This window comes from Musca autumnalis, unplaced genomic scaffold (genome assembly GCF_047663935.1).
Source record: "Musca autumnalis isolate F117 unplaced genomic scaffold, ASM4766393v1 scaffold_2, whole genome shotgun sequence".
In the NCBI taxonomy this organism is placed as follows: Eukaryota; Metazoa; Arthropoda; class Insecta; order Diptera; family Muscidae; genus Musca; species Musca autumnalis.
Window position 1 is genome coordinate 104,393,191 of NW_027411755.1, and position 27,341 is coordinate 104,420,531.

At 37.6% G+C, this 27,341-nt stretch overlaps 1 protein-coding gene across 4 annotated transcripts in view; it reads left to right on the forward strand.

The window, feature by feature from the left end:
* Nipped-B (Nipped-B cohesin loading factor) overlaps positions 1-27,341 on the forward strand; it is a 512,008-nt gene that overhangs the window by 450,164 nt on the left and 34,503 nt on the right. For 3 of the 4 annotated variants that reach the window (XM_073968650.1, XM_073968649.1, XM_073968651.1), the window contains 5 exons: positions 6,791-7,075; positions 7,270-7,505; positions 7,566-7,723; positions 10,418-11,081; positions 11,142-11,387. In XM_073968650.1, the coding sequence (XP_073824751.1) occupies positions 6,791-7,075; positions 7,270-7,505; positions 7,566-7,723; positions 10,418-11,081; positions 11,142-11,387 (1,589 nt within the window). Of the gene's footprint in view, positions 1-6,790; positions 7,076-7,269; positions 7,506-7,565; positions 7,724-10,417; positions 11,082-11,141; positions 11,717-12,067; positions 12,257-27,341 lie in introns of those variants that run through there. The other variant, XR_012410391.1, reaches the window with a different exon arrangement.

The following is a 27,341-nucleotide window of genomic DNA, read 5'->3' on the forward strand; positions in this document are numbered from 1 at the left end:
GATTTTTTGACCCAAAATTGAAAAATGACGATTTGACGATTTTATGGTCCAAAATGACGATTTTTCACCTAAGCCAGAAATGCATGAAATAAAAGACGATAACTACATGTTGACCAAAGTTTCACGAAAGATTTTAAGGAAAGCAATGTTCCAAACTCGATTTTTGAGCTTTTTAATGTTTTATAGCAATTTCCAGACGGATTGGCCATATTTAGGCACATATCTGGCATATCTAGGCACAGGTATTTCATAGTTTTTGCCCCACATTCAAATTATATGAGCTGAAAATTTTCCTTTAGTTTTGGTAATAGATGAAAATCTTCCTTAAAAAGTTTTCGAGATAAAATATTACTTATATATATTTTGTTATAAAAATATGAGTCCAGCTTTATTAACTTCCTACAAATGCCCTCTTTAAGTTGTCAGCCAGTTTTGAATGAAAATTTTTATCGACTGCCCAACAACCAAAATGTACGTTTACGGACAAATATGGACAGTCACACTGTCAAGCAAGCGATATTTGAGCTAAGCTACCATTTAAAATGGCAATATGTACCCAGCTTTACCATACTGCATTGCTTCAAACTCAATAACCATAGGAAAACTATCATCTTCTGAAAGCTGTTTTTATAGCAGTATTTAAGTGATATTGGGTTAGATTTATTGCTGTGGATTGTATATCTTATGTTGTCAGTCTCATTCACAAAAATAGCAGAGAAAAATCGCATTAAACGGTAACCAAACCGAGTTTTGGACCATGTTGACGATTTTTTGACGATTTTTCAAATATTGGTGACGATTTGACGATTTTTTTGACGATTTCTGATCAAAAACTGTCGGCAACGCTGGTGCTGTGTCGTGCGGGCCCATGCCGCATACTGGGCAGATGTCTTGCACGGCGCGATCGATTTTCGCCCAATAAGAATTTAGGCGACTGCAATATCCCGAGCGTAGTTGAGCCAAAACTACTCTGGTTTGTCGTGGCAGCTGACGCTCCTCAGCTGCGATAGATGGGGGATGTACTCCGAGTACTTTATTCACACTATAATTGCTTAAGGCCTTGGCAAATGCGTCCGTGTGAATGCTATTCAAACCTGCTTGATATGCTTGTTGATCTAGGGGTTCTCTCCTGTATCGTTGGACCTCTCCCTCTAGAGCATGGATATCCTTCCTGATCTGCCTGAATATGTCGGGCCTACCCACAAGATGGTGATTGGGATGGCTCACACGGAAACTTCCAAGCAGGTACTGCAACGAAAGCAACTCATTGTGTTGCTTTACTGGAAGAATCTTTGCCTCCTCATGTAGATGGTCCACTGAAGATTTGAGGAGTCACCCTGTTGCTGTTCTCTTTTTCCAATTCGTATCACATAATTCCGGGGACCAGACTGGAGCCGCATAGCTTACCACAGACCGACCTATAGTGTTATATGTGGTCAACAAGGTTTCTTTATCTGTACCCTAAGTGCTGCCGGCTGGGGACTTCAGGGCCTTGTTCCTACTTTTCAGCTTGTCGCAGATAGCTGTGGCGTGTGCGCACGACGTGAATGTAGTGTCGAATGTGACCCTTAAAATTTTAGGGCAGTTTGTGGTCGGAATTCTGCTACCGTCGACCACGACATTCAATTCAACATCAAAGGCTTTTGATAAGTCAAGCGCCACCATCACTGTTCTATCGCACGGTCGTCTCTGGTTGAGTCCTTGACAGATATATGTGGTAATTGCGTGCAGCGCTGTTGTCGTCCTGTGCTGCTTACGGAACCCATGCTGATGATCGGCAACTTGATAGCTATTTCTGATACTGGGGAGGAGTAAGGCCTCAAGTGTCTTTGCTACGGGCGACAAAAGCGGCTTCCGCAGTGGGACCACCCTGTCCATTTTCCAGACTTCGGGAACAACGAGGTTGGCTAGCGACAAGTTGAGAACTTTAGTGAGATACTCCACTCCCGGCTCATCCAGCTGCTTCAGCATTACGATGGAGATTCCATCAGGGCCCAACGCTTTGGATGATTTAGCGTTTCTGATGGCATTGGCAACATCATCCATTGTAAATTGTGGTGGTTCATCCTCTGCAGGAAAAGATCTGATGCGACGTAATACTCTTCTCTTCGCCCTGTCACTCTCGGGTTGCTCGACAAACTGTCGATTGAAATTACTTGCGCACCTCTTTGGGTCAGTCAACGTAACGTCGCCAAGCGTGACTGAGGTCCTATCTACCTTTCTTCCAGGATTCGAGATTGACTTAACCGTTGCCCACAATTCACCTATACCGGCTCCAATGTTGCAGCTCTTCAAATGATTTAGCCATTTGTTCCGCTTATGCTCGCCGACCAGCCTGTTAACTTTCAGTGTCAGCTCCCTGACTCTGGGGTCATTGGGGTTGGCACGACGAAGCTCATCACGCTCATTTGCTAATCCCGTCGCCTCTGCTGGAAAGTTTGGTCTTACTTCGGGTATTCGACCAGCAGGGATGTGGCGAGTGGCTGCAGCGGTGGTGATGTCTCGGAACGTCCTTTCCGCTACCCGATCATCAGAAGTATTGGGCAATTTTCTGAAGCGGTGATTGGTGAACTCTCTGAAACTCGGTCAATGAGCTTTCTTATGATTGAATGTGCGGGGTTCAGAGGTGGTGAAGTCGGGTGGTCTGCTAATGGAGACAATTATGGGGAGATGATCTAATCCAAGGGAAATGACGGGTTGCCAGGTAACGTCATTTGTCAGACCAGGTGACACAATGGTTATGTCTGGGGAACTGTGACACTCTTCTCCTATAAACACAAATGATAAAAAAAAGTTTCTTTTAATTTTAATTGAAACTGAAACTACTTCCTCCTTCTCCTCTGCATTTTATACAACCGCCACTGATTTTGCTTATCATTGAAAAGGTTTTTTATGTTGCCTTCACATCACTAGTTCAGCTTTCGGCATCGACTCCAAATCAGTGATGGCCACCAACAACAAATTTGCTATGCCCGCGGGCATACGAAAAATGAATGTATGCTCAGGAATTGTTTACATTTTGCAAATCAGTTGATAAGAAACACTTGTGCTGACGAGATCTCGCTACGGTACAATACACTATGTGTAATATCCCAGCAAAAAATTTTGAAAGTTGTTCATGTGGAGTTATGATTTCACAGCACCCTTCGATGCAGTCCATACAGAGTTATGAAAAATGCACTCCGTTGGATACAAAAGAGAAACGAGAAACAAGAGTGTACATATTTCGGCATCGACTCCAAATCAGTGATGGCCACCAACAACAAATTTGCTATGCCCGCGGGCATACGAAAAATGAATGTATGCTCAGGCATTGTTTACATTTTGCAAATCAGTTGATAAGAAACACTTGTGCTGACGAGATCTCGCTACGGTACAATACACTATGTGTAATATCCCAGCAAAAAATTTTGAAAGTTGTTCATGTGGAGTTATGATTTCACAACACCCTTCGATGCAGTCCATACGGAGTTATGAAAAATGCACTCCGTAGGATACAAAAGAGAATTGAGAAACAAGAGTGTACATATTTCGAAGAATTTGTTATAAAATAAAAAATACAAAGTATAGTTGCGAAAATTTTTCCGGTAATTTACAAGACGGAAATTTTTAATGGAGTGGAGTTCATGTCGAAAGCTGAACTAGTGATGGGAATGCAACATAAAAAACCTTTAGGATGATTAAGCAAAATCAGTTGTGATTGTATTAAATGGAGAACGGAAGAAATACACTCAATTGCGATTGAATTTAATGGAAACTTTTTATAATTTGTGTTTTTGTTTGTTTTGTTTATTGTTGAAGATTCAATCTCATTTTCGATTGCTTGAGTGGAGTATTCCCCCATTGGCTCAACTTCATTTATTACCCTCTATTACAGAGAGTAATGTTTTTCAAAACGAACTGACAGTGTTGCAAAATTTTTACTGATCGCTACCAATATCATGATTTCATCCCGGCGAAGGGAATTATCAATTGGCTTATCAGTTTTTGAAATGATGCCTTTTTAGCGAAAAACCGAACTCTTTAAGAGTCTAGTATTCTCATATGAATGAGAATCCCACTCACTTTTCGGCTTTTCCAAAGAAACACCAAAATCAGAATATTTTGCAACATGTCAGCACGTATCAACTAAGAATTCTTCGAATTCTGTGAGTTGAAAAGAACACCAACACAGTTGCCTGTGAGGTTGTTATTGGAATTTGTTTTTTTTTTTTTTGTTTTTAACAAAGCTCCATTCGCCCGTGCCTCGGCTGTTTTTTGTTTGTTTTGTTTATTGTTGAAGATTCAATCTCATTTTCGATTGCTTGAGTGGAGTATTCTCCCATTGGCTCAACTTCATTTATTACCCTCTATTACAGGGAGTAATGTTTTTCAAAACGAACTGACAGTGTTGCAAAATTTTTACTGATCGCCACCAATATCATGATTTCATCCCGGCGAAGGGAATTATCAATTGGCTTCTCAGTTTTTAAAATAATATATATAATAAAGTTCTTAATATTCTTCTTTTACTTCATCGTTTTACACAAATAATAAATGTATTTTATTTATTCTGGGATATTTCGCAGTGGCTTGCATTTTTATTGCATCCTTAGACTGATTTAAAACACAATCCGAAGAGTGTTAAAATTCAATCCAATCATTCGGGTTTTTTCCACTCACACTAGCGCAATTTATAATCTGCAAGTGTGTGCTTTTGGCCATCAATGCTCCAAATCCACTCCATTAAGAATTTTCGTATCGTGAATTACCGCAAAAGTGATAGAAATTGATAAAAGTTTGCTACATTAGTTTGTATTTTTTTATTTTATAACAATTTCTTCGAAATGTATACACTCTTGTTTGTCTTTTGAAGAAATGTGCCGCTGCTTATAGGGATCAACCAACTGGTTTTTTTGTAGGGATCTGTAAAGCATCGAACGGAGTGCATTTTCCGTAACTCCGTGTGGACTGCATCGAAGGATGCGGTGAAATCATAACTCTACATTGCACCACTTAAATTTTTTTGCTGGGTATGTTATGTGTTTAAATTGAAATAAAGCACCCAATGAATAAGGTTTAATAAAACATTACTTCATTTAAGACATAACTAACAAAACAGATTAGAAGAATATTGTGTGTATTAAAGTTATAATGAAATATGCTACAATAATTTATAAATAAAAATTAATCCACATAGAATAACAAAAGCCAACAATTACATATAATGCATGTTGTCAAGCAAATGTTTTTGAATGTAAGGGAGGTTCCAAAATACTCCGTGTTGTCGGTAAAAATTTGAGAGCCATAACATTTTATAATTTTTATTCTTAATGAGGATTAATTGCTAAGAAATATGAATAATACTCGTATTAGAGGTAATATCTGAAAACTAAGGCGTTTTTTCACGAGGATGAATTGCCATCAATTACATTAAATATTACCTACAGAATAAATCCGTCAAGAGAGTTGTCAGTAGTGGGATTCTGTAACTTTTTTCTACCGAACCGATATCGTTAATTAACGAAAATATTCGGTTGAAATACCGAAAATTTCTGTAACTCAAAGTTATCGATACACAAATTTAAGGACGAATATAGATAGGTAGGGCATAACTTATTCTATTTTTTTAAACGTTTCTTGTTATTTTTAGGAAAATGAAAAATCACATTTAAAACGAATTTCTAATGAAATTATTTAAATTACTATTGGGCACAAAATGATAATGTTTCAAACTACATGTAGAAAAATGTTCAAAAATTAAAAAATCGGAGTTAAAACCATAAATGTATATGTAAACGTACTGTAGTAAATCCAGTGGATTTACATTGACAAATCCATTGCCTATACGTATAATTTATCATAAAGGAGGTTAACCCGACAAGCTCTAATGACATATACATATTCGACAAATTGGTTCAATTGTTTTTGTTTTCAGGATTTTGATGATGTGGAGGGGAGACATATAGTGGGTATTTTTAATTCGATTGAATATATAGTGAAACGAAAGAGGTAGATTTCTAAAATATCATATGTATTTAAGGAATTTTTAAATTGTGCACTTGGAACAGTTATTTCTTCCTTTTTTATTACCGCAATATTAGCGTGCAATCGATACCACCAATACTTTTTTATATGGGTAGCAACTGTTACGAAATGTACCCTTAAAATATTTCGTAAATACTGAAATTAGTAACTATTTTCTCAGAAATTTTCTGGAGGTTTCCAAATGGCCCCCGATTTCATCCATTATTTCATAAAATGTATCCATCTCACTTTGTAAAGTTTCATAAGGATCGAAAGATTGAAAGGATCCTCCATATGTCGCAGAATTTTCTTTTTTATGTGTACAGAAATGTATGTCTGCTCTCCTTTTTATTTGCAATGAAATATATTCTAACGCTGTTTCTTAAAAAGGTGGTTTTTATTGATTTGTTTATTAAAAATATGAAAATTCCTTTATTTCGGTAGATTTAACGACTGCTTTTTTCGTCGGTAACTGACAGATGACTTTCGATAATTACCGACAAAAATCGGTAAAATATCTATACAGAATATCACTTACCGACAAATATCGCTATCTATCGACATTTGTCGTTATTCCATCGGTAAAGTGTTACATAATCGCACTACAGATCGTCAAAAAAGTACCATAACAACAAGTGATACACATATACTTTTCATTGTCCCATTTTATATTATGTATTAATGTTAATTAATTGTTAAGTATTAAACATGAAATCATATTTTTGATTCCTTTTTGATGTTATTTTTTTTACTTTTACCATATTGTTTTTTTTTTTTTTTTTAGGGGACTGCACCACCTTGTCGCCAACAATATGCGATGATGTCTTTGAGTGCATTATGTTCTTTAGTAAATGTTCTAACTACGAGATTCGAAAGCAATCTTTAATAGCGTTAGGTTCATTTTGTGTAATGAATGATAATTATTTGATAAGACCAGAGTTGAAGCAATTTTACTGTGATATTCTTAGTTCAGAGAAAATAGAAGCAAGTATAAAAATAATATGTATGCGGAATATATGGATTTATCTTACCGAATCTGAAATGAACATGCATAATAGAGAAAAGGAGTGTAAGTATCTATATAAAAAATTTCTTGAGGAATACCTTCTAGGCAAGATTATATCTCATTGATTTTTGTTTTGTAATTATGTATATTAAATCTAAAAATTACAAAATCACATTCTTGTCTGGAAAGAACTCCTTGTAACAAAATGAAAGTATAATTGTTACACAACTTTATTGTAATAAACTGTACTTATTTAGGGGAGAAGCAATCCCAAAATGAGGACCTTAAAGAAATGAATGACGTTTCGTCAGGCATGGCAAGTCGTGTGATTCAGTTATACCTGCAAGAAATACTGGATTGTTTTCTTAATCGAGATGACGGGGTCCGTCTATGGGCTGTTAAAGTTGTTCAAATAGTTTTACGGCAAGGTCTTGTACATCCAGTGCGTATGGTGCCGTATTTGATCTGTTTAAGCACAGACTGCAAGCTAGAGGTGTGTCTTAGTTGTTTTTATTCTATTAAAAATTAATTATCACAATTTTTATATTTTTAGGCCGCTCATAGAGCAGATGCTTTACTTAAGGAAATCGATAGATCCTACGCGGGCTTTGTTAATATGAAAGTACAATTTGGTTTACAACTGTGTTTTAAGTTACAAGAGGTTCTGCAGCACAATAATAAATCTAGGAGCTGTGTAATACGAGGATATGTGTAAGTATGGATAAACATATATACATATGGGCAATCATGTTGAAAAATAACATACGTTGAAGCAAACTGTTGTTCTTCGACACAAACTTTGAACGTATTTCGATAAAATGAAGTGTTTTAACAAGATTCACCGAAGGATTTTTGAAAAAAATTATTTGCGCGGAAACTGTATCCGCTAGGGTGGTTTTAAAAAAATCGATGTCGGATTTTTTATGCGGCACCCCCTAAAGCAGACATGACCAAAAAGAGAACGGAGAAATTTCAAAATATTGGCAAATTATAACAGTGTGTTAGTAAGTTTGTATTCACGCAAGCTATAAAACAATAACAAATTAAAACATTTGTTCTCTTTTGTACGCTCTTTCTGTGCATTCGGGTCGTGTGTGTGTGTAAATTGCCGAAAATCATCGACATCGCCGTGCCAAAGAAGAACACATTTGCCCTAAAGTGTTTATTTTTTTAGAATTTAGGATTGTCAACGTTTGAGCGCAATCGGAATATGTTAACACTTGGTGGCACTTACATGGGAAGGTGTGACAAAAATACTTCTAAATAATATATCGAACTGAAATTGTAATCGATGGCTAATAGTGGCCTAAATACATTCTATGTAAAGTATTGGGGTCCTAGGTCCAAAATTTCGCGTTGTTGTCAAGTAATGAATCATTCTGAAATCGTCATAAGACATAAGAAAAAATCATCATAAGACGTTTACATAAGGGTTAACATGTATGTATATATAAAGGCTACGCTAAAACGTACTCATTTGCCTTTAATGAAGAAAAACATACGTTAGCTAAAGTCTCAAAACAGTATTGAGGCCGAAACTCATAATAGTATTCCTATATCCTAGATTGCCACCTTATAAAGATTTTGTACTCAACATCACTAACAAACCGAATACAAAAAATGATGTATAAGATCGGATTTCCGAACTTTACCTATCTACAGTATGAGAAATGTGGGCGTGAAATGAATATGTGACTGTAAAATCTGTAAAACATGGATCCACGAACGTCACCAAAGGTGCTTAAGTGTGCCAAAATTCAAGGTTCAATCTTAACATCTTCCTTTTATTGCGCTATTCAGAATTTTTCCCACAAAGCGCCACAACCCAAAATATGACCCATTTGTAATTATAAAAAATAAAACAGCCCTTTACATAGATATAGGAAGGATTTTACCAAATTTATAATTTTTAAATCATGCAGTTCACTACAGTAGGAAGTGACCTTTTGACCTATGCTCCTTACATGCATCTATTAAATATTTGTTGCCAGTAATACGTCAAATATTTGAATGTGTGGTAAACATAAATAATGCAGCTTCTGTTGCTTCACCAAAGGTGGTTTGTAGATGCACACAAGCAGCACATTTATTTGTCTAAAAGACAAGTTCTTGTCCACTTCAAGACCATACATTGGGTATATTCATTATTTTGTCTTTCCGAGCCATTTCGGTGGAGGCTAATGATATATTTCTTCATATCCTGGAATAAAACCACTAAAATCTATGTCAGTCGTGTATTTTTCCTTTACCTCATAGAAGTACTCACATACACCCTTGACGTTTTTGAAGTTGAAGTTACTGCTGGGTTCGCATTGTTGGGATACTTGCAGACACTTATTTAGACTCCTTCCTTCCAAAAGAAGATATTTTTCCTGCTTTACGGGTTTTATCTTCTGTAGTTATGAAGAAATATTTTTCCCTCAAAAATAGATTAATAAATACTAAAATATATTATTTGACAATTTGTCTTTTTATCGATATTCGTCGGTATGTGCTAATGATTTCTGCAATCGGTAACATAAAGTTACCACGGTGCGCCTTAACTAATTTTAAAGGGAAGGTGCTTACACCTGGGAAGTTTTTGCAGATTCTGAAACTACAATGCTCATAGATGAGAAATATCAAGAAACAAAAAAATCGCCGGAGGGATTTTCAAATAAATCGCGATTTAAGTTCACATTTTTAGGGGTTCTTTAGGTTTTCACGATTTTGCTTGGAAACCGCCATTCCAATCTAAATGGGCCTAAAAAAATGTTGTAGCTGTGAAAATTCTCCACAAGATTGACCTCTATGATATTTCCGTAGGTTTTACCGTTTTTGAGAAATAGGAGTTCAAATTGAGACAATGCACTGACTGTATCGCCTTCTTATAAAACAATATCATGCTCAGTGCGCCTTAACTAATTTTTGATGAAAACCAATTACACATGGGAAGATTTCACAGCTACAAAATTTTCCTTAGGCCCATTTACATAGTACTCGCAGTTTTCAAGCAAAATCGTGAAAACATAAAGAACCCCTAAAAATGTGAACTTAAATCGCGATTTATTTGAAAATCCCTCCGGCGTTTTTTTTTTTTGTTTCTTGATATTTCTCTTCTATGAGCATTGTAGTTTCGGATTTTGCAAAAAGTTCCCAGGTGTAAGCACCTTCCATTTAAATTTGGTTAAGGCACACCGTGTTACAGAATATCACATTCCTTAACTCAACCAAATATTTTTGTTAACTACCCATGTCGGTCGGTTCGTCATTAAAAAGGTTACAGAATCGCACTACAGGTAAATAAATTAGTTATTACTTACTTATTTATGGTTATTGGGGTAATATGTTTTTTAATTATTCTTCTTTAGTAGCATTGTAAGCTTTTATTTAAATTATACGTATATTATTATGTGTTTTTTTTAGGAAACGTGAACAAGATGTGCTGCCAACTGCTTTAAACGATTTCTTATACACACTTTTGCGATCCACCAAACCGCAGCGACGGGCATTAGTTCAAACAGTCACCAAACAGTTTGATGACCAAAAAACATCACTTCGTCAAATGCTTTACATTGCAGATAATTTAGCTTATTTTCCCTATGTTGTTCAGGACGAACCCCTCTACTTAATTCATCAAATTGACTTGCTAATATCAATGGCTGGAACCAATATATTGGCAACGTTTAAAGAATGCTTAAAACCTAGTGAAAAAGTCAATGATATCCTTGAAGATGATGACGACGAAGAAGACCCCGAAGTTCTATTTAAGAGGCTTCCAGAAGATACATTTGAAATACAAAGGTGCATAACATCTGCTCAAGCGTGTATGCTACTTTTGATTTTAAAAGAGCATCTAAAAGATATGTATAGCATAACAGATAGTAAAATATCTCGATACTCGCCGTCAGAGCCAAAAATACACGAAAAAGCTATTACGCGAAAAAACGTCCCCGATTTTAACCCAGTTACAACAATAGATGTAATAAAGAAGCAACATGAACAAAAATATTCTTCGGATTCAGAAGAAATAAGGGCATGTCCACTCAACGACGAAGAAAAGATGGATATTGTTCTAAAATATTTGGATGTATGTATAATTAACATGTGTAATGTGTTTGTTCTTAATGCGTTTGCATTATTTTTTCAGTTTAAACAATTAATGTTGAAGCTTGATCCAGAAGATGTAGAATCAGATGATGACATGCGCGAAAAATCAAAACTTAATTCTGTTATTACGTCTGATTTGTCACCTGTTTCTTTAATAAATTCAAGGGAAGGAAACGAGGATGGAATTAATGAAAAAGACAGGGACAACAAATTGTCATCGGTTTTATGTTCAAACTTAAATTCACAAAATGTCAATTTGCCTGCAACACAGCATACTCCGACTAAGGTAAGCCTTGTTAACTAAATGGTGGCGATGTTTATAAAAAACATGTATAGTTTTTAATAGTTTTATCCCGGTAAAGTCCCAAATTTATGGAATTTAATATTTCTATCCCGAGAGAGTCTTACAATTTATTCACGAATTCCTTTCTCAATTAAAAGTCGTAGGTTTATATTTGAATAAAGTAATTAAAGGAATTATATTTAGTTGAATTCATGTTTAAAGTTTATTAACAATGCGAAGTCATTTTAATGAAATGTATAATGAAATGCCGAAGCACGTCTTTACTCTTCTGCGTCGTTGTAAGAACTAACTTCAAGTGCTGTTTTAGTGCTGTTTTACATTTAAACGATTTGTCTTACGATTTTTTGTCTCCTCTTTGCTCATCTTCGTAAATTTCACACACAGGGTTGCATTTTTTTGTAACATGGTACCAAGTGTACATTTTGTTAAAAATACTTAATGTAAAAAGAAGGTATTTTATAAAAATATGTTATACAAATTTTAAAATGCTTATAAAAAATAATCATTTAATGCTTTAAATGATTTTTTATGCACAAAATTCATTGCAAAACTAAATTTTGTTTCAATTTCTCTTACTATGTTTTGCAACTCTGCCTAACAAGAATAACCACCGCAAAGAGGAGACAAAAAATCGTAAGAGAAATCGTTTAAATGTAAAACAGCACTTACATTTAAACGATTTGTCTTACGATTTTTTGTCTCCTCTTTGCTCATCTTCGTAAATTTCACACACAGGGTTGCATTTTTTGTAACATTGTACCAAGTGTACATTTTGTTAAAAATTCTTTATGTCAAAAGAAGGTATTTTATAAAAAATATTTCATAAAAATGTTAAAAAACTCATAAAAAAATAATCATTTTATGCCTTAAATAATTTTTTATGCGCAAATTCATTGCAAAACTTAAATTCTGTTTCAATTTCTCTTACTATGTTTTGCAACTCTGTTTAACAAGAATAACCCCCACAAAGAGGAGACAAAAAATCGTAAGAGAAATCGTTTAAATGTAAAACAGCACTAAGAACGTTTTCAGACGATAAGGTTTGACTGCTCAAAAACGTGGTTTCCGTTTTGACTCTCATTCGTAATTTTCACATCTAGTGTTGCGTTTTTGAAGTCATTTTATACAAGCGTACTTTTTGAACAAAAAGAAGTACGGTTTTACATAAATGTACCAAAAAGGTTTATGTGTGTATTGTCACTTCTTACAGCATTTAACACAGAAATGAGTATTTGTTTACATTTTTTTCTTACACATTTCGCACACACACATTCTTAATTTTATAAAAATATGTGAGGAAACAGTTATTACTTATACCATGATCAGATTTACATTAGGCAATTTTTCTTGATGGATTTTTTCGTCCCCTTTTATACAAACAATTCTGTTCGAACATTTTTCTTTCAAAACATTTAAAATAATCTCAATTACGAAAACTATAAAAGAAATTAATTAAAAAATCATAACATGTTCTTGAAGTAATGTTTGTATAATACAAATTAAATAAAAAATACTTCTTGAACGAATTTATCAAAAAAGTACTTTATGTACGTTTTCGTTCACTTACTTCCACATTTTGTTTCAACACTGACACAATTTACGAATGACCAAAACGGACAACGCATTTTTGAGCAGGCAAACCTTATCGTGTGAAAACGTTCTAAGAGTGTGATGTATGAGCATACCAAATTTTCTCATCCCACACATGTGATTTTACTTTGTCGGCTTTCACACAGTGTCGTTTTGACGACACCATTTCATAGTTTCCGTTTTGGTGTTCATTCGTAGTAGTGTTGGGCAATCTCGTTCATTGAGCGGATCGATCTTTTTCATTCCGTTCACCAAAAGGATCCGGGTCGTTTACTTCGTTCGTTGGCTCTTTTTCGTTCAACAATACATTTGACTTTATTATTTTCTTTTGAAGTCGTTCGTTCTCTGCTGCATATGACTCTGTCGTTCTTTTCACCGAATCGTTCTTTTGAAAATGTTCGTTCACGAATGACACAACTGTTGTGTTACTTGCTTGTTTGTGTGCTAATGGGGGTGGTTTTGTTTCTGAACGTAGTGGTGGTGGTTTTGACATGAAAGAAGCAGATGAACGAATGATGCAAAAGAAAGATATGACCGAGATGTGAACGAGGTGAGTTACTGAGCGAGAGTAGCTCTCTGAATCATTGTTTGTTTTGTGTGGAAATTTGTGCTGTTTGCGCTAACGCAGCGTTTGTTTAGAGTTTGACTGCAAAACCAATGCTGCTAATTTTGTAAGCAGCAATGACTCGTCCATCGGGGATCTAAATGAACGATATAAAAGAATGGGCTGGATACGGATCCGTTCGTTCTTTTCACGGAATCGTTCCTTTGAGCCGGTTCGTTCATGAACGACGCAACTCTAATTCGTAGACGTTGTCAGGGTGGGAAAATGTAGTGAAAAAACGTACGAAAAAGTACTGTTGATGAAAATTCACACACAAAATAATTTATTATGTTTCTTACCTGCAATGATGTTTTTCATCAGAATCAATATATACACATATTTTGTAATCTCTATTTCAACATATTTCATTAAAACATTTTTGTACATTCGGTACATAAATAGTACGCTTAGGTAAAGATGTACGATTGGCATAAAAATGCAACCCTGCTTACAAAAAAATACGAATGAAACGAAAACGGAGAGCAAGAAATGGCGTCGTCTCCGTGACGAAAGTACACTGTGTGAAAGCCGACTTTATTGTATGGTATGCACTTCAACGTCAATATTTTTCTTTTTATTTAACGTAGTATCTCGAGTTGATATCATTGATTTAATAATTGTTTGTTGCATAATTGTTTTTCTGTGTTTTACGATCCTTCCCGCGAAAAAGATGTAAGCGACAAAAAGCAAATTTTACAGGGGACGTTTTATATTATATAACTTCGGATCTAACCAATATGTGCAATAAAACAGTTGTTGTTGTAACAGTTCGGTTGCATTCGGAAGCTCTTTCCTGAAAATTATAAAGGAAGAATGGAACGAGAAAAGGAAATGGAATATATTATTAATCAGTTGTGTGAATAGGATTTGATGTTGGCAATTGAAGGAATTGTGCTACTTCAATTGGATGTGACCACAAATCAACAGGGGTTAGATTTGTGGGGGCGGACGGACAGTTGAATAGATGTGAAGTATTGTGAGGGCTCTGATGGCAGGAGGGGCACCTGTTTATGGTACCGGGAACAATGCGTTCTCTGTAGGAATTGAGAATGCTACTGTAACCAGACCTAAGTTGTGCCAGTATGGAACGAGTTTGCCTTGGAAGAAGCCTCTCACTATCCGAAATTGTTGGAGGATGTTGATTTAGGACTTTATTGTTTTTGTACACACTTATGGCTTCGGAGACCGCCCGTTGGTGCACAATGCTCAGGGAGTCCGTGTAAGACAATCGGTTGACGTCCGATGGAATGACGTCTTGGATGTCATCACGGTAACACCTGAAGTCCTTACGGATGCGTCTAGGTGGTGGATCTTCCATCACTACGTGATGGTTGGGGTGACTCGGCTGATGGCTAGCCAGCAGGAACTGTCTAGTCAGCAACACATTATGTTGCCTGACTGACAGCATCCTGGTGTCCTCATGAAGATGATCCACCTGTGACATCTGGACGCAACCCGTAGCAATTCGGAGAGCATTATTTTGCGTCGTCTGCAGGATTCTCCATTGGGTGTCACTCAGGAAGGAAGTCCAAACCGGGGCAGCATAATTGAAGACAGACCGACCGATGGCCTTATAGGTCGTTATCAATGTCTCCTTATCTCTGCCCCAGGAGGTGCCAGCTAAAGCTTTAAGGACTTTATTCCTGGATTTCACTTTCTGGTTGATGTAGGTGGCGTGCGAAGAGAAGTGGAGAAGATTGTCGAAAACTACCCCAAGGATCTTTGGACTATGAACAGTGGGGATACGCCTGCCTTCGACAAATACATCAAGCTGGTTGTTAACTTCCTTCGTCCAGGAAGTGAATAAGGACACTGAGGACTTTGTAGGGGATAGCTGAAGATTGCGCTCCCGGAAGAAATTTGTGATGGTGGCTAGGTAGTTGGAAATTCTAGCGCTTACGTCGTCGATGTCAACACCAGATGAAATTATGGTGCAGTCATCAGCATACGATACCACCGAAATATCTGCTGGCGGAGGAGGGAGATTAGCAAGATAGATGTTGAATAAAATGGGGGATAGCACTCCACCTTGGGGTACTCCCATTTTAATCTTGCGGAATTTGGATTTTTGGCCTCGGAATTCAACGAAGGCTTGCCTACCATTAAGGTAATTGGCAATCCAACGCTTGGCGTCATTGGGAAGGGTGGAATTCATGACGTCAGAAATCAGCATGGAATGGTCGACCGTGTCAAACGCCTTGGACAGGTCAAGCGCTGCCACAATGGTCCGTTTGGGTGGTCGTAGCTGATTTAGGCCGTTCGCAATCTTTGTGGTTATCTCTTGCAAAGCCGTGGTTGTGCTATGAGCTTCCCTGAAACCATGTTGGTGGGAGGCAAGGTGGAAATGCTGTTTCAGGGATGGGAGCAATAGGGACTCTAAAACCTTTGCTACTGGTGAAAGCATGGAGATCGGGCGGTAGGATTCCCCATTTGTAGCGGATTTGTCTGGCTTTAGAATAGGAATTATACGAGCCACTTTCCAAACGTCAGGAATTACCAATTGGGAAATTGATAGTTCCAGGACCTTTGTCAAGTAGCTCAAACCTACTGCTCCCAACTTCTTTAACATTACCATGGATATGCCGTCTGGCCCAAGGGCTTTAGATGGTTTGGATTTGGAGATAATTCCCTCGACTTCACTGGATGTGAAGGAGATGGGCTGCAAATCACGCTTTAGTGACTTGCATCTCCGGAAAACGGCTCGCCTGGACCTGCTCTGCGAAGATGGATGCTCAATGAATTGGCGGCAGAACTGTGTTGCACACTTTTTGGCATCGGAATATGTAATGTTATTGAAGGCTATAGCAGGGAGATTTCTATTCTTGTTGGAACCAGATAGATTTTTAATTGTGGACCAAAGTTGCTTGGAATTAATTGTGCAGTGGTCGAGATGTTGAATCCACTTGGAACGCCTGTGTTCGAGAACCAGGTTCTCAATTTCCGCGTTCAATTGCCCAATTCGTTCGTCAGCTGGGTCATCGACACGTATTTGATCGCGCTCTTGTGCCAAACGGGATGCCCTGGATGGATAATTTGGTCTCATGAGAGGAATTCTGCCCGCTGGAATAAAGCGCTTTGCCGCCTTGAGGATTACTTCCCTTAGTGTTCTCTCACCCTTTCTGGCACATGAGGGCGGCGGCAAGTGACGTAAGGAGTCGTCAATGAAATTCGTGAAGCCATGCCAGTTGGCTTTGTTGTAGTTCACGAATGTGCGCTTGTCGGGCTCAACGAAATCGCTAGGTTTCTCCACTGTGACCAAGATTGGAATGTGGTCGGAATTTAGCGCGACTTTTGTTTGCCAAGATGCGAAAGGAAGGAGCGAGGTACTAACGATGGAAATGTCCGGAGAACTCGAGCATCTGGCTGTAATTCTAGTGGAGGATTCCTCATTGATGGATGCGAAGTCGGATTCGTCTATCTGGTCCGCAATACGAATACCGCGTGGATCGTTCGGCAACTGGGAGTGCCATATCTCGTGATGAGCGTTGAAATCGCCAAGAACAATTCGGTTATCCCCTTGAAGCAGATGAATTATGCTAGGGTGATAACTTGCCCCAATGCTGTTGACGGGCGGAATGTATACATTGATGATCTCGATATCAGAATCATCGGAATGAACTGAGATGCTCATGACCTCAAGGAAAGGATCGAAACGGGGGGGAACAGGAGGCGGCGTCAGAGTGTATCTGACGTCTCGCTGGATGATAAATGCGAGGCCACCTCCATGATCCCTTTCCCTATCTCGTCTGATGATGTTATAATTCCCTGAGGACGAGAGGGAACAATTACTGGTCAACTTCGTCTCCTGGAGAGCAGCAATTAAGATGTTATTGTCGTGTATGAAATTAGTGATGTCAATAACCTTATTCCTTAAACCATTGCAGTTGAACTGCATGATTTGGAATGAGGCCATCGAGTCACCACCCTGCACTAATTGCTGCTGTGGGTGCCTTTGCTGAGACTGTTGGATGGAAGGATCACTGCTTTGCTGTTGTCTGGAATGGAGATTGGCGCGGTTCACTGGATCTGGATGACTAGGCGGAATGCTAGTCGCACTACTAGCGAGGATACTAGTAGGGGTACTACTGAATGACAAACTAGTCGGAATGCTAGCTGTAGTACCACGGGAAGGAATAGCAGGAGAACTAGCAGAAATACTAGATTGGAAACTAGTATATGTACCAACAGATGGAATAGTGGTACTGGACGAACTGCTAGTAGAATAACTAGCCTGAATATGGCTACCATTAGATGGAATATTGGAGCCGGAACGAATACTAGTAGAATAACTAGTAGATGCGCCACTGGATGGAAGTGTGGCACTGGAAGAATAGCTAGTTGAATAGCTAGATGCGCTACTAGTTTGGACACTAGAGCTGGCACTGCTGGATGGAATACTAGACGGAGTGCTAGTCGCAGTACTGGATGAATACCTAGCGGAAGTGCTAGTCCTTGTTGCACGGATGTTGGAGCAGCATGCGGCTATGAACCTGGGACTCCAGTCCCTGTGAGTACGCAAGGTGGTACATCTCCTCATATGGCACCAGTTTTTGCAGCCATTGCACTTAACGGATGTTATATTATCCCGGATTACACCTCTGCATACTGAACAGAACCATTGAACAGGCTGAACAGTTTGCTGCGAGCGGTTGGAATTGCTCTGAGGTGCAGGGGACGGCGTGCTCGATGTTGTTGGCTGCTGACAGCAGCTGGCAATGTATCGTTGTGACCAGTGGCGGTGTGTGGTGAGACCTGAGCACCTCCTCAGGTGGCACCAGTTTCTGCAGACGTTACATCTAACTGACGGGGAGTTTGCCGCAATACGCCTATTGCACACTGAACAAATCCAGATCGATGGACCGGGGTTTTGCTCAATGCCGGCTCGAATTAGAAGGATGGCGAGCAAAGTTGCCGGCATATTTTGCTCACCTGTGGAAAAAACTTCCGGTTGATACAGCTGTCGCTGGGTTGACAATCTCTGGCCGGGATGTTCCCGGGTCGTTCCGGAACGAAGATCCAATTGTCGTGGGAACGTAAAACAGTAGTTTTTTCGCTTACATCTTTTTCGCTGTCATGTCAGCAGGCTAGTACATAATAAGTTGTAAATTTGTATAATCTGTCGTTTCGGAGTTCTTAATATATCCATATATAAGTGTCATGACAGGATTGTCTGTTTAGAGTCCTGGTTCCAAAAAGGATGAGTGATGTTTTGTATGACACGTACAAATCATGGGTCTGTTTCACCATGTCGAAAGAAAATGAATGCGAACGAAAAACACCTAAACTTTTTCGTAATATTGACTTTGTTTTTGCTTCGAAACAACTACAAAATTTGAAAATCATACACGAGTTAAGTAGTTTTTCTTTCCTTTTCATTTTCGATCGGCATAGTGAAACAGGCTGTATGTATATGCAGTTTTTTTTTCAGAAAAGCGAGGTGGACGATTAGAACTATATCGTTCAATTGAACTAGATTGGCACAACTCTAGTCTTTTTAAAACGTAGCGCTCTAAGGATTATTTGTGCGAACTTTGGAAGATATTTTTGGAATTTCCAATGCGTGAAATGCGAATGACTCCATTCACATTTTGTCAAAATATTATTCTAAGAACAAATTATTTAATTGTATAATTGTACAAAAAAATTTAAAATAATAATATTAGTCGCAAGGGTCGGTCATTAAGTTTGATCATTATATATATTTTTCTGAGCTCATTAAGTACCCAGTAAAATGTTAAATAGCCAAGGATGCTATTTAATCATTTTATATGAGCGCGACTCCCAAAATATGACATTTTGGATCATATGCGTGTCATTTTGACATGTCATTTTCACCAATGCTTTGAAATGTGATTTTCACCCACTTAGCGCCAGAAAAATGTTTTTGGGAAAATTTAAAATTTTTTTCATTGAATTCAGTTTCATTTTAATTTTTAAGCATTTTTAAAAAATAACTTTTTTTCTTAAAACTTATAGTTTTTCCAGAATCTGGTGTCCGTTAAAACGGACAGTGGCAAAATCCACTACCGTAAATTTGTATGGGAAATTGGTGTTTTTTACAAATATCCATGGTAGAATCGTTATTAGGTAGGCCAGAGCTAACAGCTGATTACAATTTTTTTCTTATTATGGCCTATTCTGTCAAAAGCAGGGTTGACATTTTTTATTGTTGTTGACATTATGCAATAATAAAGGTAGATGCATAGGTGAATTGTTATTTGCATGGCAAACTTAAATTGTTAATTTTTCCAAAAGTACGGAATGGAAAAATTACAAATGTTGTAAAAATTCTAGCTGAAATGTATCTGCAAATCGGATGCCATCAATCACGTGTTAGATCAGCAAAACTTGTCAAGTAGAAAATAAGAGAATGACATTTTTACTGTCATAAGTTTGGGTACAACTTTTGTTATTTTTGGAACACTTTTCTAGCAACAATATTCTGGAGGCTAGCTAAAGTAATTATTATTATTTACTCTATTTGTTAATTTAACACATACCCCCATTATTAAAAGTGTTCTTTTGTTAAAGTTTGGATTTTCCGAACAGATTTATAGCATTCCGGTTAGCTTAAAGTTAAAAGTGATCATTAAATTTCAAGTCGTCCGCGCATGCCACAGCTATTTGCAATAAGATCAGAAGTAGGAACAAGGTTCTCAAGTCGCTGTCCGGCAGCACTTGGGGTGCTGAAAAAGAAACCTTGTTGACCACCTCCAATGCAATAGGCCGGTCTGTGGTAAGCTATGCGGCGCCAGCGTGGTCCGCAAAGGTTAGCGCATCGCAGTGGAAGAAGATTCAAACCTGCCAGAATGCCGCCCTGAGGACTGCAACAGGGTGCCTCCTCATGACACCAGTGGACCATTTTCATGAGGAGGAGAAGGTTTTACCGGTGCGTCAGCACAATAAGATGTTGTCGATGCAGTACCTGCTTGGGTGTTAGCGCAGTGAGCATCCCTGCCACGATTTAATGGACAGGCTCCCCCCACCCAGGCACGTCAGGAGAGACCTTCATGATCTAGAGAGAGAGGTCCAAAGGTATAAAAGAGAACCGCTAGATAAACGAGCCTATCAGGCAGGCTTGAATCGCATTCACACCAACATGGTTGCGCAAGCAGTACGAAGAATGCTGCTTGCCGTACTTGGAAACCATCCCCCATCCATCGCAGCAGAAGAACGCCATCTGCCAAGGCAAACACGAGTGGTGATGAGGCGACTCCTAGCCTCATCACTACAATGCAGCCCAAGAAAACCTAAGGAAAAACCCAAGAACGAAAACACGCGGGTGATGTATATTCTTCGATGGTTCGAAAGAAACTCAAATTTTATTTACTATTCTACAAAATATTTACAACTCTTAAAACTAACACACACAGACAATACATTTAGTAATGTACGCTGTGTACATAAATACATCATGCACACCACGCACACACTGCGTTGCGGGTGATAAGAAACATACACTATTTTATTACCGACCCTTTCTATTTATGGCCGACATCTGTTATGTGTAAAGATAGCACATTGGTGCGTTGACTAAAATCTACCTGACACCATTAAAAACAATTCTATAAAATTGTCCATACTCCCCGCCGTGAAAAGATCCTAATCTTTTAACAATTGTATGTATTAGTATCTTATCTTTTACAAACTAAATTTTTTAGTAATATTGCAATTACATTTAATTTTGTAACTGCTGAAGGCATTACTTATATTCTAAAACTAATTATATGAATGCAACAATTATTATAACTTAATTCTAGGTGATGGCACCCAACACCTTCAGCAACCAGCTCGGACGGGGACTTCTTTTCCATTGCTTAATTACGTGGTAAATCCATTTTCTTCGTAGAGGATAACCTGAAACATTGCTAGCGTCAGCTCTGGTTGTGCGATAACCGGTAACTTCTTCATTGGCATTAAACATCGATGCCTTTTTGCTAGCGCCACCTTGTATTTCTTGTGACTTCATAACCATGTGGATCGGAGGTTCATATGTTGCACTAACTCTCAATTTGTTGATATCACCCTCAATGGTGCCTGAGCGATGGAAATTGACGTCATTCTCTTTGTCATTGGCATTAGGTTTAAATTGGAAACCACCGATATGTACTTCTTTAGTACCTTTCTTCAGTACCATTTCTTCAAGATCACTTTGGGAAATTTCGATGTGATCTTTCTCCCTGCTGGGTTGACTCATATCTTCTTCGTTCCACAGTAATTTGTCGTACATAGCACTTTCTTCTTGTAGTTGTTGTTGTGCCATTCCATTTCGTAGACGTCGCAATTCATCTTCCAGATTTACTACCTCAGCAGCATGGCATGTCCGTTCCTGTTGGATCAATTCCTCCAAATCACGATTACGGGTATTCAATGCAGCATTTGTAGCTTCCAACTCATTAATGCGACTATTCAAGCTATGATTGGCTTCTGCTTGAAGACTATTAATCTCTTGTTGGTACATCATTTCAAGTTTGCGCATTTGTTCTTTGTGTTGTTCACGCAACTGTTGTAACACTGCACTGATTTCAGCTTGGTGGCGAGAATGTATTTCATCAATTTCTCGCAAATGACTTTGCTCCTTAAACGTGAGTTCTTCGCGTAGTCTCTGAATGCGGTTTTGCAAATCCGTACGGATCATGGATTCAGCGTTTAAATATTTACGAGCTTCGTCCAATTGTTGTCGTAGACACTCCGATTCTTTCTGCACTTCACAAAGATTTTCCACAGCCTTTTCCTTTTCAGCATAAGCAGCATTGTATTTGACGGTAACGTCAGTGACCTGTGACTCATACATGCGAGCCTTTTCTTCAGCAAGTCGGCAGTCCTTGATTTGTTGATCCAATTTGGACTTAAATTGCTCATTTTCTTCTCGTAATCGATTTGTTTCACTTTTTAATTTTCGCGAAACATCCACGCACGCCTTTTCATTCTCAGTTTTCGAGCTCCTAACAACTTCCTGTATAGGCCCTAAACTACCTGAGAACTGTGCCTCATAATTTATGTTCACCTTTTTTGGTGCTACTCTTGAAATGTTCCCACTTCTTACTATTTGGTAACAAATTTGCAGATAATGGTAATGACTTGTGTAGTCACCCTCTATCCCTACTACCTCCAAATATCGCACGTAATGTGACAATAATGACTGATAACTCTTTTCGAAGTCTTTTGTTCTTGAGAAAAGAGCTTTTCTAATCTCCCCCCAAAAATCAAAAGAAGCATCTACTAAATTAATTGTTTCCCTAATATTTGGCGTTCCTGTTTGGAGCAGTCCGGATTTCTTTCCACACTGTTCCGATGAACTTAAGCTGTTCACCTCAGCTATAAAATCTACATTATGTAAACGTGGCACTTCTATAGGCACAAACAAACCCATAGCTTCCATGTTTTCCTCTATGCTTTTAACGGCATATTGCACTCCCACAGCGAATATGCAATGATCGTATGGTACTTTTTCCATACGTCGGAGCTCCCTTTCGTTACCTAAAAAGTCCGTTCTTGCTTCCGCGAAAGAACTAACTATTTTGGAACACTTTTCCCTAATTTCCTTGGCTACACTTGTTTGAGCAATTTTGTATATTTGTAAATCAATGGACACTATATACTCGCCCAACATCCTTTGATGTTGGATGAATTCTTCGAAATTCATTTTCGCGAGCTATATTTTTTGTCACTTTATTATTTTTTTTTTATTTGTTATTAAAATTGACCTAACATACTCTTTGCTTCGAGTATGCGTCTTTTAATAACCTAACACAGTCACTTTTTTCTACAGCACTGCACTACACGTATAAACTACACAACGTTCTCCTTTGGAACTGCGAGCCTACCACGTCACTTAAATAGCGGATCTATTACGTGTTTTTACTAAACATATAACAATCACTTTGGGGTCACCAAATGATGAGGCGACTCCTAGCCTCATCACTACAATGCAGCCCAAGAAAACCTAAGGAAAAACCCAAGAACGAAAACACGCGGGTGATGTATATTCTTCGATGGTTCGAAAGAAACTCAAATTTTATTTACTATTCTACAAAATATTTACAACTCTTAAAACTAACACACACAGACAATACATTTAGTAATGTACGCTGTGTACATAAATACATCATGCACACCACGCACACACTGCGTTGCGGGTGATAAGAAACATACACTATTTTATTACCGACCCTTTCTATTTATGGCCGACATCTGTTATGTGTAAAGATAGCACATTGGTGCGTTGACTAAAATCTACCTGACACCATTAAAAACAATTCTATAAAATTGTCCAAGTGGTTTTATCTCAGTTAAGATCCAGACGATGTAGCTGCCTCAATTCGTATTGGGCCAGAATTGACGCCACGATACCCAACATATGCTCAGCATGTGGATTGGGACCACACGATACTCTGCATTTATTCAACTGCCCAGCTAACCCCACTCACCTGTCTCCTCATTCCTTATGGACGCAACCAGTCCAGGTTGCCGAATTCTTGAGTCTGGATACAGAGGAACTTGATAACTGAAATAATACACGATCGAACATATATGCGTTGCTAACAACTACAACGGAGAACATTCTTGGCATTCACTTTTATTGTGAACATGCTTATTTTGCATCTCAAAATCCATCCAATAGTAAAAGAAAACATACAATAATGGCCCATAAACTGTGAAGTTCTACATTCCATATGTTTTTGTAAAACGGACTAACTATGCAGATACATCTACCTTTATTATGGCACCATGTCATTTGACGTTTTAAGCCATGGCTGCGGGGTTGTATTTTTCAGTGATTTTCACACCTGGCCTACCTCTACTTTATTGTATCATGCAAATCTCTATAAAGTAAACTTCAATTTTAGTTGTATGCACAAAGCCAACTGTTTTACACTTTTAAAGATATTTTCTATCTTCTTTATTTTATAAAATATTTTCTATCGTACGCCCTGAAGAACGGCATGTTTACTTTCATTTATTCATCAATTGTAATATAAAAAAGCCAACATGGCCAATAACTTATATTATTGTAAAAAAACACCAATTTCCCATACAAATTTACGGTAGTGGATTTTGCCACTGTCCGTTTAAACGGACAGCTAACTTTGCAGTGTAATACACTTCACGAAAAGGGTTATTTTTATGACCGAACCGCGAAAAACTACGCAGGTCAAATGTCAATTTATGAACTGGGAAGGACAGATACGTATATGAGCAAACAATTAGAAAATACAAAAAACCTCACAATAAAACACGTATCTAACTGTTTTTACCTGCATTTTTGTGCACATTTTTTGCTGGCCTTTAAACGACCAGTGCCTTTAAGTGGGTTAACCAATGCATTGACATGCCATTTTAACCAATACATTGACGCGTAATTTTCACCAATGTTTTGACATGTCATTTAGTCAATGCATTGACATGTCATTTGCACCAATGTTTTGATATGTCATTATCACCAACATTTTCGTATGAAATTTTCATGTCTTGTTTGGAATTTGGAAAATGAATATATCGTCACCATAAATGCCGGAAGATCCCCCACAGCAGCAAATATCAACAAAATATATAACTACATAAAGCAAATCAAAATAACCTTATAACATAATTTTAAGTTTTTAAATTTGTTACCAGTTTTAGCTGATGGCTATTGTAGCCAATGCTACATTGTTAATATTATAATAAATAAATGCCAGAAGACGTAACCCACAAAAATAAAACTTTACAGGAGAAGCAAAAAACGTTATAAAATGAAATCGGTGTTAAAAAATATCGAACATTTTTAGTATAGTATAGAATGCAACCATAGAAATATATTTTTGGAAAAAAATTATTTGTTTTTCCAGAATGTTAGAAGCTGTGTGGGTTACGTCTTTTGGTATTGTATTTTTCTGAAATTCTAAAAGACATAACCCATAATTTATTGAGTATACATTTGAAGAAACTAGTATAAATGAAAAATTATAAACAAATTAGAACTGGTTTATTGGCCTACGCGGTTAAGCGAACTTTAAACTAGCAATCTGACGGTGTTGGGTTCAATTCCCAGTCTTGACGTTGATATTTCAATTAGGTGAACTGTCTATTCCAACCATCACTATAATTGTATTAGACGATATTAAATCTGGAATATTATATTTATTGTTGTATTTAAGTCAATTTATATATTTCATATAAATTATGTGATCTGTAACAGTTTAAATGTAACTTTTTATTGTCATAAGGAATGTTGTCATAAAAGTAATGACAATCACTTGGAATTAAGCGTTTTAAGTCTTGCAGGTGTTGAAATTTATTTTTTGAAACTTTTAGGGTGGATCCACTTCCGCAAAATTTCCGGAACTTCTCTATGGTAGAATCTGGTAGTCGTCTTTTTTTTTCGTTCGTTCCCACGCCTCTCACACCCGCCCCTGCCGGCCGAGGGGGCCACCCCCCCCCCCCCCCCTTACGTAGGGAGCGCGTACACACCATGGACCGGTCAATGGCGGGTTAGTTGGGGATAAAACTACCGGCTACAAATCATATCAGCCGATATAAAAATTTAATTACAAACTACGACAACAACATAATGTAATTAGGGAATTTAATATGTATTTACAAAGAGCCTTTAGGCTGAATACTACTGGTTCCGCTGAGGGAGATGTAGTTTGCCGTTAAACAGAGCTCAATTTTTTAGACACTCAACTTTAGAACGAACAAGGGTGATAGACATAAATTAAAAATAGTTACTGCTCATTAGCTGTGTTCTACTGTTCCGCAGAGGGAGTTGTAGATATACATATGCTGAGCTGAAGGGTTCTTAACAGGCATAAGTAGTTTACAGAACAATAGATTCTAAACTAAGTTACTAAAAATTTGAATACTACATTAAAGAGGATTGACAACCTGCTTGTTTATACATTACCCAGCAAAATTTGAAGGAAGGGGTTCCACGCGATGACGTGATTTCATGGCATCTTTTGCATTGGTTCAAACGAAGTCTTGAAAGATCCGATCTTTTCATTAGCATTTGAACCAATGCAAAGGAAATCGTGAAATATTCGATCTTTTCATCAGCATTTGAACCCATGCACAGGAAGTCGTGAAAGATACGATCTTTTCATCAGCATTTGAACCCATTCTATCGATCCAATACCCAGCAAAATTAAATGGAAGTGATTCCATGTGAAATCATGATTTCACTGGTTCTTTTGCATGAGTGCGAAAGGAGTCGTGAAAGATCCCATCTTTTTCATCGAATTTTCATGAGTGCAATTGAAGTCGTGAAAGGTCCGATCTTTTTCATCGAATTTTCATGAGTGCAATCGAAGTCATGAAAGATCCGATCTTTTTCATCGAATTTTCATGAGTGCAATTGAAGTCGTGAAAGATCCGATCTTTGTCACAATATTATCATGAGTTCAAATCAATTGATAAGTAACCGCACAATAAATTATCAAATACTCATATACCCGAATAATTGTGTACTTGCAAAAGTAATTGTTAAAATGAAAATAAAAGTCAGATGAAAGTGGTCGATAGTGGCAAAATTTATATATTTTAATTAAAAATACAATGTAAATTGATATAAAACAAAAGAAAAATATATTTTGTGTTTGGAAACCTGTTTCGTTTTGTGGATATTAAAAAGAAGTATGAAAAAGACGTCTATAAACCACGAGCTTCCCCAGCCGACCAACACCGATATAGTAAAACATATCGAGCTGCAATTATTGGGTTGGTTGGGCCATGTTAACAGGATGGATAAAGATGCCACC